Source organism: Lissotriton helveticus, chromosome 5_1 (assembly GCF_964261635.1).
Source record: "Lissotriton helveticus chromosome 5_1, aLisHel1.1, whole genome shotgun sequence".
NCBI classification, from domain to species: Eukaryota; Metazoa; Chordata; class Amphibia; order Caudata; family Salamandridae; genus Lissotriton; species Lissotriton helveticus.
This window is the reverse complement of record NC_136065.1, coordinates 1,284,563,754-1,284,579,593: the sequence shown is the minus strand read 5'-3', so window position 1 is coordinate 1,284,579,593 and position 15,840 is coordinate 1,284,563,754. Positions and strand designations below refer to the sequence as shown.

At 49.8% G+C, this 15,840-nt stretch overlaps 1 protein-coding gene and 1 long non-coding RNA gene across 4 annotated transcripts in view; one reads left to right on the top strand and one right to left on the bottom strand.

The window, feature by feature from the left end:
• LOC144755315 (tetraspanin-18-like) overlaps nucleotides 1–15,840 on the bottom strand; it is a 519,470-nt gene that overhangs the window by 138,872 nt on the left and 364,758 nt on the right. For all 3 annotated transcript variants that reach the window (XM_078644113.1, XM_078644115.1, XM_078644114.1), the window contains one exon: nucleotides 566–760. In XM_078644113.1, the coding sequence (XP_078500239.1) occupies nucleotides 566–760 (195 nt within the window). The remainder of the gene's footprint in view (nucleotides 1–565; nucleotides 761–15,840) is intronic.
• Nucleotides 1–15,840, top strand: part of LOC144755316 (uncharacterized) — a 258,862-nt gene that overhangs the window by 224,426 nt on the left and 18,596 nt on the right. The window lies entirely within an intron of this gene.

Here is a 15,840-nt window from a genome sequence, read left to right as displayed (position 1 = left end):
TTACAAATCCTGGATTTATTTATATAATCAGCAAACAGAGGTCCCTGCGTACACAAAAGACCATGTGCATGACGTTGAAGCCCTGGGTCTGTGTGGAGAAAGACCTGTCTATAATAGGAAAGCACTTGTTCATCTTGAAGTAGGTCTGGGTCACCTCGTAAAAGCCACATCATAATAAAAAAATAGGCTTTATATGTGGTGCAATATTGGAAGTAAACCCTCTGAGGGGTTTATCAAAGTGAGAACTTGCGGATCAAAATAAAAACCAGTGTCTGCATCAGGACTGAAGGGATGTCAAAGATTCTAGAATTCCAATGACCATGCATTCTGTTTCCCACCATATCTCACTGTTATTTCAGCTAGGTATCCATGCTCTAAATTTCCCCTTATAATTCCAATGTGAGTATTATTTCCCACTCTCACATAGCATTTGTTAGACACATATGAATTGGGACTCACTGTCTTCTTTTTCTGGGCCTGCTTGGTCCAATAAGCATCCAGTCTTTCTCTTGTGCACATACATCACATTGCATTTGAAAAGGCATGTTTGGGCCCATAGACTTACTGCCATTAGCAAGACTTTGTTCTCTTTGATCGCTCCAAAGCATCCCAGGAACCCCAGCAGGGCCAGGGCCACTCCGACCATGAGGATGATGAAGGCCCCGGTTGTCAGCAACGGGTTGGAAGTCACGATGCTCTGAAAGCCATCCGGGTCCGCAACAACCCAAATACCAACGGCGAGGAGACATAACCCGCCGATCTGTGGGGAAAAAACGAGAATACTTCATTGTCATGGAAAAAGGCACCCTCTACAGCCGAGTCCAGCCCCATTGCTCTTATGAAGCATGGCCGCAAGCCTGGCATGCTCCATCGAGCAGAGGGGTGACATCAGGCAAAGCTGTAGGCTCTAGTGCCCGCCTTCACTAGAACCTTGCACATGCGCTTGCGCTAACCGAAACACTTTAGCATTGGGTATGTGGGTCCAGGGCTTTAAGCAGGCCGGGTCTCACCACGGCAGCTTTTTAAAGGGGGCCTCGAAACGGGTCTCTATCGGGTTCTGTTTGTTGCCCTGGTACAGGTGGTCCGTTTTTTTCCGGACTGCAGTGACAGCAAGCATGTGCATGTGCGCTACTAACACTGCTCACTGGTGGGAAAGTTAGTTATGGCATGAGGTCATGCCAGGTGAGTTTGTAGGGGAAGGGAAATCCTTTAAAGAGAGTCATTTTCTCTCTGGATTTCCTGTCTCTTTTTGAAACTCAGGAGCAGAGCGTCCGCCTCCCCCCTCCCGCTCCAAAACCACTGAGATAATCTGCGGCGTACCCCAAGGCTCATCCCTCAGCCCAAGCCATTCAACGTCTACATGGCACCACTCGCCCACGTCGCCTGACAGCACAACCTAAACATCATCTACTATGCTGACGACACCCAGCAGATCCTCTCACTCACCAAGGACCCCCACACTGCAGAAAGCCAACCTCCACGAAGGAATGAAGGCTGTCACCGACTGGATGAGGGACAGCCGACTGAAGCTGAACTCGGACAAGACAGAGATCCTCATCTTCTGCTCAACCCCATCGGCCTGGGACGACTCCTGGTGGCCATCGGCACTAGGACCACCTACCAACCACGCACGAAACCTAAAGATCATCCTTGACCCCACAATCTCCATGACAAAGCAGGTCAAAGCCGTCTCCTCCACCTGCTTCAACACCTTCCGCATGCTTCGCAGGATCTTCAAGTGTATCCCCACCAAAACTAGAAGGACGGTCACCCAAGCCCTCGTCAGCAGTAGACTGGACTACGGCAACGCACTCTACGCAGGAGCGCTGGCCAAACTCCTGTCACGACTTCAACGCATCCAGAATGCCTCCGCACGACTGATCCTCAACATACCCCGCCGCAGCCACATCACACCCCACCTGAAAGACCTGCACTGGCTCCCATCAACAAGAGGATAACCTTCAAGCTCCTCACCCATGCACACAAGGCACTCCATGACAACGGACCGGAATACCTCAACAGACGACTTGACTTCTACACCCCCGCCCACCAGCTCCGCTCCGCAGATCAACGCCCTCGCCATCGTCCCCCGCATCCGAAGAGTGACCACCGGTGGCAGATCATTCTCCCACCTCGCCACCAAGACATGGAACACCCTCCCCATCTGCTTACGACAAACCGAAGACCTTCTAACCTTCAAGAGACTCCTCAAGGCCTGGCTATTCGAACAGTAGCAGTTCCCCCCCCACCGCCTTGAGACCCTCACGTGTATGTAGTGCGCTTTACAAATGCTATGATTGATTGATTGACATGTCAGTTTTTACATTGCGGCAGATGATGCAGCCAGCAGCACCTGCTGCAATGTAAAAGATAGGCACGGCAAATGCAATAGTGGCGGTTGCATTGTAATGCCTATCGTCGGGCCGCCACCTTGAAGGCCACCGGTCCCATTCCCCGATTCGATGGCAGACGGACTGAAGTCCGCCTGCCTTCGTAATCAGCCCCTAAGTTTGCAAACTTCATGGTCTCTGCTTCAGGCACAAACACTTTTAACATGTGCAGCCTTCTTTCGGGCCACTGGAGTTATGCAGCAATGGAGGCCAATATTATGTTGCAGTGTTGACTAAATGATGCAACAATAAAAAGGCTGCAGCGTAATACGGTGAATTTTATGATACTTTATTATTTTAACATATTTCTACATACTAACAGCCTCTGCAAAGCTTTTGCCTCATTAGTACCTGTGTAACATACAAATGCAGCACAGGGAAAGGTGACCAGTCAACCTTTGCAAAGGGCCCTACACTTCACAGCAACAGAAGTCAAATTTCTTTTAGTAATTTTTGAACCGTTTGAGCTACAAAATAGTTTTGGGTCAAATTGTTAGATTATGCAGCAGATGATGTATTATGTGGCAAATATGATATAGCCATAGTTAAGTGGAATTTTGTTTTCCACTTAACTTAATTTTCCCCAGCATTGTAGTTGATCAATTTATAAGTTCCCCAAACCCAAAAGTCGAGTTTGGGCACAATTTGCATTTTAAAAACAGTCCCACAACACAGGGATACTTTTAAACTGACCTCAGGCTTCAGCAGTGCACACATGCAAACACAGAAAGGGCTGCTGGCCTCTAAACTGCCATGCCCTAATATATTCTAGGGACTTAAAGGTAGGTCTAATCTCCCTGCCCTATTATGAACTAGGGCCTTACAGGAGAGGTTATGCTAATCATAGGGGTACCCTAACCCATAGTGCACCCTAGTGTATGTAGGTGTTTTCACAGTATCTTTAAGTGTCTCTTTCAGAATAGCACTGGACCTGTGCCTGTTCAGGCAGAGGCCAGGGTCAGTCAGAGTCAGGTACCACCAGTGACACAAAGGGATGTACAAAAGTTCCCCGGGAAGAGTGACAGAGAGGTGTGTGTGTGCTCGTGAGTGGGGGGAATCCCCTAGTTGGAACTAGAACCCTCACACACCCAGCAAGCTAGGTGTCATGCTTCATCATATGGGCTCTGCTCCTCGTCAGACTGGCGCTGCAATGTCTGACGGGCTCCCGAAACCGGGGCTCTTTATCGGAGATCTTTTGTTCCCGCCATATGGTGCATGTGTGTGAGAGGGCCTGGGGAGTGTGGTCGTGACGTGGGTTTTAAGTTAAAAAAGGTGAGTCAATCCACATATTAAATTTATTCTCGTAGTAGACTCCCTTGGTTAAAAACAGAGAAAGGTGGTGTGGGAGGGGAGAGACAATGACCCCAGTACTACTAGGCTCAATTGGACTACTACCCTCAATTAACGGTCGACATGTTTCTTGCCTGATGGCAATTCTTCAGGACCTAAACAGGATCGTACCACACAGTGAAAAATGCTAGTGACAAATATATATACAGAAGTGAAGGGTTAAAACTTGCAGGTAGGTATATGACCGTATTGTAGTCATAAATACCAAGATGCAGGCTAGTCAGTCCTGCTGCAGTTTGCAAAGCCCTAACCCTGCGCCATAACCTAGACGCTGTTCGTGGGGTAGGTGATACCGTTTGGACTGCTGCCGCCGGAGGTACTACACCTCCCCAGCCAGTCCCACGGGAGCAGACTGAGAGGTCCACCAGGGATCCGGGTTAGGGCTTTGCAAACTGCAGCAGGACTGACTAGCCTGCATCTTGGTATTTATGACTACAATACGGTCATATACCTACCTGCACGTTTTAACCCTTCACTTCTGTATATATATTTGTCACTAGCATTTTTCACTGTGTGGTACGATCCTGTTTAGGTCCTGAAGAATTGCCATCAGGCAAGAAACATGTCGACCGTTAATTGAGGGTAGTAGTCCAATTGAGCCTAGTAGTACTGGGGTCATTGTCTCTCCCCTCCCACACCACCTTTCTCTGTTTTTAACCAAGGGAGTCTACTACGAGAATAAATTTAATATGTGGATTGACTCACCTTTTTTAACTTAAAACCCACGTCACGACCACACTCCCCAGGCCCTCTCACACACATGCACCATATGGCGGGAACAAAAGATCTCCGATAAAGAGCCCCGGTTTCGGGAGCCCGTCAGACATTGCAGCGCCAGTCTGACGAGGAGCAGAGCCCATATGATGAAGCATGACACCTAGCTTGCTGGGTGTGTGAGGGTTCTAGTTCCAACTAGGGGATTCCCCCCACTCACGAGCACACACACACCTCTCTGTCACTCTTCCCGGGGAACTTTTGTACATCCCTTTGTGTCACTAGTCTATAGGACGAGTACACTGGACCCCGTAAAATATTGTCCTAACTTTGTTCCCTTCTTGTATTGTCAGGTACCACCAGTACCAGTCAGCAAAACGTTGGGGAGTGCCCAGGGCACAGGATGGCTTTGCAACACTAAAGAAGCACACACTCAGAATTTAAAACATAACACCATGGTTGGGGGGTTCTCTTTAATAATCAGAATTGATTTATATCCTAATTAACCCATTTTCCGACATTAGGATAAGGAAATACTGGGGAAAAATCATAATGTTCTAATCTATACCTTGAAGTTTTCATGCAGCTCTTTGATGACGGTTAATAGCTCACTGTTCAATGTTAGGATTTTCACTTATAAACTGCAAATAACAGAATCTCTCAAACAAAAGCAGTAACTCACTGACCAATTTACATGATATGCATTTTGTGACATGCATGGTACACATTCTTTACAGCATGCATATTAACCTATCTTACCAAGAGTCAAAACTTCCACTAGACAAAGCTCCGATCTCTCTCAATAAAGAAAATTAATCACCAAAGTTATCTTCACATTTTTATTGTTGCCTGAAAATTGCTGGAGACCAGTAATGCAGCAGCAGGTACTTTTCAAATCATAATGCACTTGCAAACACGACGCCCCCACCCTAAGTCAGCCACCTATGTTTGCTTGGTGCATCAAGATGATTCATATACATGTTTTTTTTAACATTTGGTATGATTACTATATGAATGTAATAACAATAAAGCATACATGAAAATTGTGACAACATGCCTGCTTTTCTTAATATTTCACTTCGAAAGTATGCCATTGTATTTGTTTAACGGGCGGTGATTTGTATAGGGTCACTGGAAAGTCCACAAGATTGTCCCTGTCCCCCCCAGAATTTTAGTGTCTCCTACGCCCCTGGGAGCAGCAACATTGTCGTGAAGTCACCAGGGCTTTAAGTGAGGCTTTTTCAATGTTATATACAAGCCATAGTTGCTGCTTATTTATCTTATGCAGCTAACAACCATTGAGAAAGTCAATAGTCCTGACTTATAGTAGGTATGATGTTACTTATTATATCATATATCTGGGTGGCAAAAGAGAAACAGCAAGTCGGGCAGCACACTAGGCTAAGCACAGATTTTTTGCTTACATGTTTTTAAGCCTCGCCCTTAATTACATTGACCCCCCCCCCAGTTTTTTCAGCCCACTCAAAGCCCTGCCTGGTTCTATGAAGTGAAGAGTAAATTGATGTTATGCTGTGTGTCCCGTTGCATCTCGGGAGCGCACGAGAATGCGGCCCCCAGGGGAAGTGAGGTTGGCAGACCCGTCTTCCCCTGGGGACTTCGTTCGAGAGCAGGACAGGGGGTTTTAGGTAGTGTAGAGGGGTGGGGTTAGGGGGGTTAGTATAAAAGGGGGCAGGGGAGGAAGTTCTTCCTCTTCCTGTCCCCAGCGCCCCAGGGTAGAGGTTAGGAAAGTTTTTGAGGTGTTAGGCAGTGGCGGTTTTGGTCAACAATTTAGTTTAGTCAGGGTAGTTAGGTTTCCCTTGCGCCCGGTAGGTCGACTGGGGGGGGAAGTTGGTTACGGCAGCAGGTTCTCCAGTGCTACTGGTGCGGAGCGGTGTGGGCGGTCCTGGTGGCTTCGCAGGCGCTCGGGTGGGCCTTTTTCGAGCAGCCTGGAGGCGGGGGCAATGGCGGAGTCAGACGCTGCGGCAGTCTGCGCAGCTTTACTCGTTTTGGGCTGGGCCGGGAGGATGGACCTCCTCTGACCCGGCGTCCTGGACCAGGCGTTGGTCGGGATGACCCGCACGCCCCGGTCCGCGTTGGCGGGAGTTGCCACAGCAGTGGCGGCTCCTCCCTGCAAGCCGCCGCTGCCGCGGCAACTCCCGCCCAGATCAGGTACAGGGGGGAGAGGGCGGGGGAAAAAGACGGCGGAGGGGTGCCTGGGGGAGGCCTGTGGATTTGTCTTTGCCCAAGAAGGGGCTGTGCAGGTCCAGTAGGGCCAAGAGGAAGGGGCCCTTGAAGGCCCAGTCTGCGCAGCATTCGAGGGTGCACCCGGAGGGGGGCCCCTCGGCCCCTCCCCAGGGAGAGGAACAGGTGTTGTTTTTGCTGGGCCCTGTGGCCTGGGTGGATAGGTGGGACAAGATGTCTTTAGAGGAGAGGATCCACGACCAGCGTCGGGCCATGGAGGAGACAGAAAGGAGATGGCAAGTTCTATGTGCGGTTAGAGAGGCAGGCTGGGGGCGGGTGCCCGGGGGCGCAGTTCCCCCGGCGCCTGTTCCGGACACAGGAGCGGGCAAGGGGCAGGGTGTTGGGACTGCAGGGTCTCGTGGGGAGTGGGTCTAGATAGAAGGTGCATGGACAGCTTTGACGGCACAGAGACCTGGTGGCGCTGGGGTCTCCGCAGGCGTAGATGGACTGGGGAGGGGGGGTCACGCCAGTAGAGGACTCTGGCAGAGGCAAGGGTGGGCCGGCGGGGCGCAAGATGGCCTCCAAACGCCAGGGCGAAGCAGCAGGGGGGTCCGCGGCGGCCTGCCCTCCATCGAGGGAGCGGCAACAGCTGTTCTGGAGTGCGAATTTGAGCCTGGAGTGAAAAGGAAAGGTGCGAAGCAAGTGGTGAGTGAGGTTCGGAGAGCTGTGGTGGAGGATGTGGAAGAGGAGCAGTTGGATTATGAGGAAGATGGTGAGGAGCTGGAAGAGGGTGAGGTGTGTGATGAGGTGTGTTGGATGAGGTGTGAAGGAGGTGGCAACAGGGAAGATTGGTGTTTTTCAGGCAGCACGGGCCAGCACCAGCCGGAGCACAGAGGCGTGTCTGAAGACGGCGGCAGTCAGAGGGACGGCCCGGCAGATGCCCGCAAAACTTTCAGGTGAGGTTGCCTGGTGGGATGCGTGGGAGGATGGTCCAAAGGGGGAGCGCAAAAAGGCCTGCCGGTCGATGGGTGTGGGGGATGGGTCTGTCAGAGAGGCTGGGGTGAAGGGGTATGTGTTGGGGGACGTGTCTGGGGGTGGGTCTCAGGCTGTGGCAGCCAGTGTACAGACTGACAAGACGGAGGACCAGGGTGGTAAGGAGGAAAGGGGTGACAAACACAGGAAGAAGTTGCCTTACATGGGGTTGGCGATGCCGCTCGGGTCGCATTTGTCGGAAAAGACGAAGGCTAGAATTTGGAAGCATGAATATGTAGATGTTTTTAAACTACTACATCAGGAAATTCAGGCTAAGGAAGGTTCTAAGGAGGAGAATGGGAGTTGACGAGGCGACCAAGGGTGCCCGTTACTATGGAAAATTGGACGTCGGCGTTCCTGATCTATGCCAGCATTTATTGTGAGAAGCATCTGGATAGCGCAATAGCGCTGTTTAGGTATATGGATGTGATCAGAAAGGCCAAGATGCATTTTGGTGGGTTCGCATGGCTCAGTTACGACGAGGAGTTTAGGGCCAGGATTGGGACCAATTCGGATAACACATGGGGGATGTCGATCAGGAACTTTGGGTGCAATGGATGTCCTCTACGCAGGCGGCGGCGTCTATGCACACGGCCAGCGGCCTCCCGGTGGCTTATCGGTCTTTTCAGTCGCGTCCCGCTCAGTCTGGGGCGGGAGGGCAAACATCTTCTGCTGGAGCAGGGAACCAGGGTTCTTACACGGGAACCTCTGGGCAGCAGCCCAAGCCTGAGGGAGTCACCACCGGGGCCTGCTGGAACTTTAATAAAGGTCTCTGCACGCGCCACCTCTGCAAATTTAAGCATGAGTGTTCTAAGTTTGGAGGTCGTCACCCCGTCACAGAGTGTTTTACGCTTGCCACGCTCTCTGAGCAGTGGAGGATCACTAAAGGGCGAGGACAAACTGGGCCAAAGGGCCCCTACTCCGGTTGATGTGGTGGCCATGGGGCCGTGGCTTGATCGTTATCCTGACAGGGAGGCAGCGTTGAGGCTTCAGTGGGGGTTTTGGAAGGATTTTGGGTAGGTTATCAGGGTCCTAGGGTGCGCCGGTGGGCGGAGAACTTACGGTCTGCGAAGGAATTGCCGGAGGTAGTGGCGACGAAATTACACAGGGAAGTTTTGGAGGGCAGGATTGTGGGCCCGTTTGACACGTGGCCGGTGCCTGATCTCATTATATCACCTTTGGGAGTGGTACCTAAGAAGGAACATGGGGAGTTTCGGTTGATTCACCATCTGTCTTGGCCGGAAGGGAATTCAGTGAATGACTTCATCGTGGAGGAGGATTCTAGGGTGCTGTATGCTTCAGTTGATGATGCCATAGGTCTTGTGCGGGTCTTTGGGGAGGAGCGGAGTTGGCCAAATGTGACATCAAGTCGGCATTTCGCCTCCTTCCCATTCACCCAGCTGACATCTCCTTGCTGGGGATGCAGTTTGAAGGGGCCATTTTCATGGATCGGATGCGGATTTTTCTGTCTCATGTGATTGAAGTTCGGAAGATTGATATGAGGTCTGTACAGCATCTCTTGGGACTGTTGAATTTTGCATGCAGGGTGGTGAGGGCTGGCAGGACGTTTTGTACGCGCCTCGGCATGGCCATGTCTGGGCAGTACTCCTTCATCACAGAGTCAGAGTTATGCTAGGGGTCCGGTCTGATCTGCGGGTGTGGCTCTGCTTCTTGTAGGATTTTAATGGTGTGTCTCTGGACTTTGCGCACGATAAGATGGTATGGCAGGTGTAACTCTATTCAGATGTTGTTGGCGCAGCCGGTTTTGGAATTTTCTGGGACGGGCGATGGTGCGCGGAACAGTGGCCGGTCATTGGATGAGGCAGGGCAGGAGCATTGCTTTTCTTGAATTCTTCCCTCTCCTGGTGGCATTGAAGGTGTGGGGTCCTGAATTTCAGAACAGGTCGGTTTTGTTTCACGTCGACAACAGGACAGTGGTGGACTTGGTAAACAACCAGAAGGCGAGGGATCTGCACGATCTGCACAGCGAGGGAAAAGCGCTAGGACGCCTGCGGGTAGCTATCGCGCTATATAAAAACTTATTCCATTCCATTCCACGTGTTGCGCCTGCTGTGCAGTTTTATGCTGCTTTGTCGGCGATTTAATGTGCTGTTTCACGCGCAACATGTCCCAGAGGTGAGCAATGACATTGCGGATGCGTTATCTCGTTCGCAGTGGCAGTGTTTCAGGAGGCTGGCGCTGGGAGCAGAAGTTTGCATGACCAAGGTGCAGGAGGGTATCTGAGCCTGGGGGGAGTGAGAGTAGTGGGTCTGGTGGAAAAATCTATAGCGGACTCCACAAAGCGCTCCTACAGGTTGGCATGGTCTGAGTTTGGTGCTTTTTTGGGCTGGAGCAGGCATGCATGGCATATGCTCAAGGGTGACTGTGAGCAGGGTGTTGTTCATTTTGTGTTGAACTGCATGGATAGGCGATTGTCGCAGTCAATGATTGCCGGCATACTGGCTGGGATTTCCTTTTACAGCCTGTTATATTTGGGTTTTGATCCGGTTAGGAACGATTTGCTGAGCCTAGGGCGGCCATTACCTTTGATTTGTTGAGGAGTTTGTTGGCTGAGTTGCCATTGTGTTGTTATGACGGCCACGAAGTGGCGTTGTTCCGTTTGTGCATGATCTGGATGTTTTTTGGGGCTTTTGGGTGTCGGAATTGGTGGGAACAAGGAGTACGCCTGGCAGAAAGTTTGAGGATGTGCGTTTGGATGAGTCTTGTTTGGGTATTTGGTTGGGACGTTCTAAGACGGACCAGGTTGGTCGTGGCAAATGGGTATGGCTGCTGTGTGGAAGTGTGCCCGGTGCGTGAACGGAGGGGCTTCTGTGGCAGGGTGCAGGGGGCCGCGGGTAAGATATTATGGCATGCCTCTCAGAAGCGTTTGACGTTGTTTCAGTTGTTGGCAGTGTTGAGGATTGTGCTGAGGCACGTCGGTGAGGATCCTGCTAGGTATGGGACGCACTCGTTCCGGGTAGGGGCGGCCACGGCGGCAGCAGGTTTGGGGTGGTCTTGGGATGCGATAAAAAGTATTGGTCGTTGGAGGTCTCACTGCTGCGAACGCTAAGTGTGCAAATGATGGGGGGGTGGTTCGTTGGGGGGCAGTTTGGGGGTTGCTGTGGGCGCAATGACTACTGCTTTGGCTGTGTGCTAATCTCCTTTTCTTCGTAGGTTGCATTTGGGGGCCGGGAGCCAAGACGGTTACCTGGATTGTTGGGCACTCTTTTGTTCATTGGGCCTTGAAGTATGTGGACAGAGAGGTGTACGGCCGTAGCCTGGGACTGCGGAGCAGCCACCATGAGGCTCATTGGTTGGGTAAGAGTGGGATGCGCTGGGGCGATTTGTTGCCTTGGTTGACGAAGAAGGTGGCTCAGCTGGGCCGCCTGGACATGATTGTTATCCACTTGGGGGAAAATGACTTGGTCAAACAGTCGGGAGTGTCTTTGCTACATTTGATGCAACGAGATTTGGAGGCAATAAGAAGCAATCTGGCTGGCGCCTGCATTGTTTGGACTGAGTTTGTGCCACAACATATCTGTAGGGGGCTGTGAAGCCGGCAGCCATTGAGAGGGGAGGGCACAAGTTAAATAGGGTGATGAGACTTTTTTGTGGAGACCGTGGGATCAAAGTGATTGCACATGTGGGCCTGCGGCTGGAGGAGCCCCTTCTTTTTCGGGACGACGGAGTGCACTTTTCGAACATGGGGAATGCCTACTATTTGATGGAAATGCAGGATACTATCAGTCTGTTGTGGAACAAGTCTATCTGGTGCCGGCGGATGTGAGAGCGAAAGGTGCACTGGTTTGTGGTGGGGCAGGTAACCGCCCTCCGGGGGTTTCCTGGTTGGCAGTACTTGGGAGGGGTGGGGAGTCCATGACGGGCATAATCACCCTTCCGGGGATAGGGATACAGGTGCAGGATGGGGGGGTGGCAGGCAGGAGTGCGTTGGCGGGAGATGCTGGAGGAGGTTGAAAGAGAAGTGGGGAAGTGAATGATTTAAGTGAAGAGGTCGTGGTGTGAATTGGGAGTGAGTAATTGCAGTACGAGAGTAGATGATGGTTGGAAAGTATGAGGTTGGGGTTTGTAACTGTTTATTGATGTTATGTTCTGAATTGGTTGTCAACCCTGTCCTAATAAATGGCCTTTTATGCTAAACTACAGCGTGGAGTGGTTATTGCGCGACAACTTTACGAAACATGTATCAGGAGAGCTTAAGCAAGAACACGCAGGTGAAGAGAAACGCTGTCAAAACAAGTACAGGGGGCTCCTGAAAGAGGCCTCATGGAACTACGACATGTAGGAACTGAAGTGTTCTGACATCGTAGAGCAAACGATCCCTAAACCAACAGAGCAGCAGAGGTGACCTCACAGCCGACTTCTGTGTAATGAGATGTTTTTGGTTGGATGCATAATCGAATTATTGCAATTTTTTTGTCTAAGTTTACAAAGTGGCTACACTCATTTGTATTTCAGCTAGTCTAGGAAAGAAATGGGCCTTGGAGCTGTGTGTGCTGCTTTACATTGTTAGCCAAATGTGTCCTACAAGGCTGTGTTTGTTCAGATCATAATGCGGCATCACTAGGAAAGGTGGACAATGAGAAGTGAGTTATGAGAGGAAGGTGCATGCCCTTTTTATGGATTCTCTGCATCTGAATGTATACATTCTATCCAACGCCCCCATCCATTAGTCATTTCTTGGCTTGGTGGCAGAACCTGGGCCGTGCTCCTGGTTATGCACCTGCTGCAAAGATGTAATTTGTAACCTATAGGCCATAAATTCGAATACTAGCTACACCATGCATCTAGCCGACAGTGATAAAAAGCGACCAGCCACAACACAGTTTGTTGGCTGGGCTGCGGAAACAATGTGATGCAGGTTCTATATGACCTGAGTGATGAATGATCTTTGTTAATCCAGTGACGCCACAAACAGGTTCCTCCAGCAGATGTCAGGCTTGTACCACAGAAGGAAAGGAAAAATGCCGCATTAGTAAGGGTCATTGGAATTATGCGGCAAGGGGAGGCCAAATTAGGTGTCAGGGTTGAGTAAATTGTGTGACAACAGCAAGGCAAACTATGCAGCGTAATTCGGCACATTTTGTGATAGTAGTACTGAATTATTTTGTAATGCACTTGCTAACACTGTCTGGTCGTTGGTTGCACCTCTTTAGTGCCATTCACCACCAGATCCGAGTTTTAAATTTCCACTATTTGTCAATACACCAGGTGGCATTTCATCTTGTAAATAGAAAGAGGAAAAAATGTGTGAAAAGGTCAGAAAGTACTTTCTGATCGGGTGGTGAATGGCAATAATTTTAAAAGCAAGCCCATGACAGAGATATTGTTAAAACTGCTCCTGATGTTCGTTAATAAGTTTTAATTAATTAGTGTTCGTGAATAATCAGATTTTGTGGATTTATAAGTTGATGAGTGGAGGGCAACCTCATTATTATTTCCCCCTTGTGCTCCTTTTTGTGTATGTGCACCTCATTAGTACCAGTTTAAAACCCATTTATAGCAACAAGCAACAGAAAGGTGGACAGTCAAACTTTGCAAAAGGCCTTATACTGCGCAGTAACAGATGTTGCTACGTTTTTTGTAACTTTTGAACAGTTTGAGATAGAAACAATTTATTGTGTTGTTAAAATCTGCAGATTATGCAGCAGATAATGGATTATGTGCAGGGGCGTAGCTAGAGCTTGTGGCGCCCGGGGCTATCCCTCAGGTTGCCGCCCCTTGGGGGGGGTGCTGGGGAAAAAGGATGGTGAGCACTTGAAAGATGTCGGAGAGACACATAGTATTGCTGCTAATAGTTACCTCGATCATGCAAGTTACATGCACATACATGACACGGTCAGAGGCTACACAGTTGAATACACCGGTGACTGGCAGTACAAAAGAGAACACACAGACTTCTGGAACACTTTGTGCCCCTCAGACCCTCCTTAGACCACCACCCATCTTGTTTAAATGTATGCTCCCGGACAAGTCCACAAATCTGTTTACAGTTTACAGTTAACCCCGACCCTGAATAATAACACGGGACTTCATTAATATCCCAGGACACCTGTTTACTAATGCGTACTGCTACTAGTCTCACAGTTAATATACTGACCCTCCGCTAAGAAGCACCGGCACTCTCCCTTTCTAAAAGTAGTGCAGGTTTTCAGCACCTGACAGTACTTGCCCAGTTAAATCACCGCGTCAAATGACTCCTATAATTCCCTGAACTGCATCAAATACCAACACAGCACATCTGTCGTACGCTCATATACGTGCTCTGTGCACACCGACTGGTCCCACCCCAAAACCACATTTTAAGCGTGCTACACAGTCAGACCTGATCATAAGTCACTTGTATGTCGACAATTACATGTCGAACACATGGCAATCTCAATGGCAATGTATGGGCGCCCTCCAATCACTACCACACACAGCACTCTGTTGGTAGCTAGTGGGAGCACTGCCACAGTGTAACCCAGCTAAATTTATGCCAAACCCATGACTGGATGTTAGAGGTTAAGTATGGAACTGCCTCACAAATGTCCCTATCCCTAGAGCGGAGAATGTGTTTGGCGCAGTTCATTGGTCGTTTCTAGACTGCATACTACATAGGAACTGGATAGAGAGAAACCCAGAAGGCTCTCAATCGACATGCAATATATGACAGAAATCTAGCATTCAGTGAGTTATCACCCCATTAGCAGAGGGTTCGGCAAAACTATCCCCCATTGACACCTCTTTTCAGCGGGCTCCAAATGACTCTGACTTTGGATGAGTGTGGCACGAGTTCTCCATGCAGGTCAAGCTACTCATTGCAATATATAAGAAAATCAACCCACTGAGTTTCAGACAACAACCTCTACCCTGATAGCAGGCGGCCAGTCTCTTGGGTAACAAAACTGCCAATGCAATAATTTATTTTGTGAATGGTAGGGATCCACATCATCCAACCCAAGAGTGCGATTTAAGGACCCAATGGTATTACACGTTTGACAATAGTGGACAAAACAGATAGTGCCTCATGCCAAATATTTTATATGCACTGCAGGACTAGGCCAGGTGAAGGAATTTAGCCTCCAGTGACTCAAATCTAATATAATTTGAATCTTGATGGAGCGTAAACTTCCATAGGGCCAAAACAGTATAATAGACCCTTTGCAAGGATATAGAATTATCAATCATTACAATGTCAACAAGCGTCGGTAAGCACCAAAGGCTGCAGTCCTGTCCAAGTCAATGAGCTGACAGTGACAGTGAGTGCATGGCAGCCCGCCCCGGCCGGAAGGGCGATGATTTTCCTTCATCATTCATTTCATGAGAACAACAATGAGCTTGCCGCCTTGCCGATGAACGAAAATGAGTTCTCACTCACCTCTGACTTGAATTAGTCTAGTCTGTCTCTCTGAAAGCTGCCTCAAATAAATGATAAAGCACTGCACAGTGCCCGCCACTGCACAGTGCCCGCCGGCGCCCCTGGCCACAATTAACTAAACTCGAGTCACACGACGAGAGCGTAGCGGTGAGCGTGTAAGGCGTCACTGCTACGTTCTGATCGCGACTCGGCGAGGGCTGGCCAAAAATGTCCATACAGGGCCGTCATTGGTAGCGCTCACGCGCTACAACTGATTGACGGCCCTGGAGGACTTCTCTGAGCGAGGCTGGGACTGGGGGGGGCAACAACTGTCGGTGGAGGAGGACAAGGCAGCGCAGCCTAGTAGTAGGCAGGACATCTAAATCCCAAATAAATTATAAAGGCCGCCGCGGCCGCAACAGGCCTCCAGTGCCGCCTCAAAAATGGTGCCGCCTGGGGCGAACCGCCCCCCTCCCCCATCTAGCTACGCCTATGATTATGTGGCAAATACGTCAAATATATAATTATGCGGAAAAACGCTGCGGCCGCACAATTGCATTATTACAGTGGCCTTGGCGTTAGTCCAGTCTACAAATTGAAGCACTCCCCAGTCCACATTGTGTCGGGGGTAGGATACTGCATTGGTACTTACACCTCAGGAATTAATGATATTGTGGGTAGCGGTAATTCAGCAGTGCAGGAATGTGGTGGTATACGAGAAGGACCTTCAGCAGCCCCTTAGAAATGGGAAACAACCTCTTGAATCGTGCTGCTGCACCTCATATACATAATAATTCTCATTTTTCAGCTTTTTTC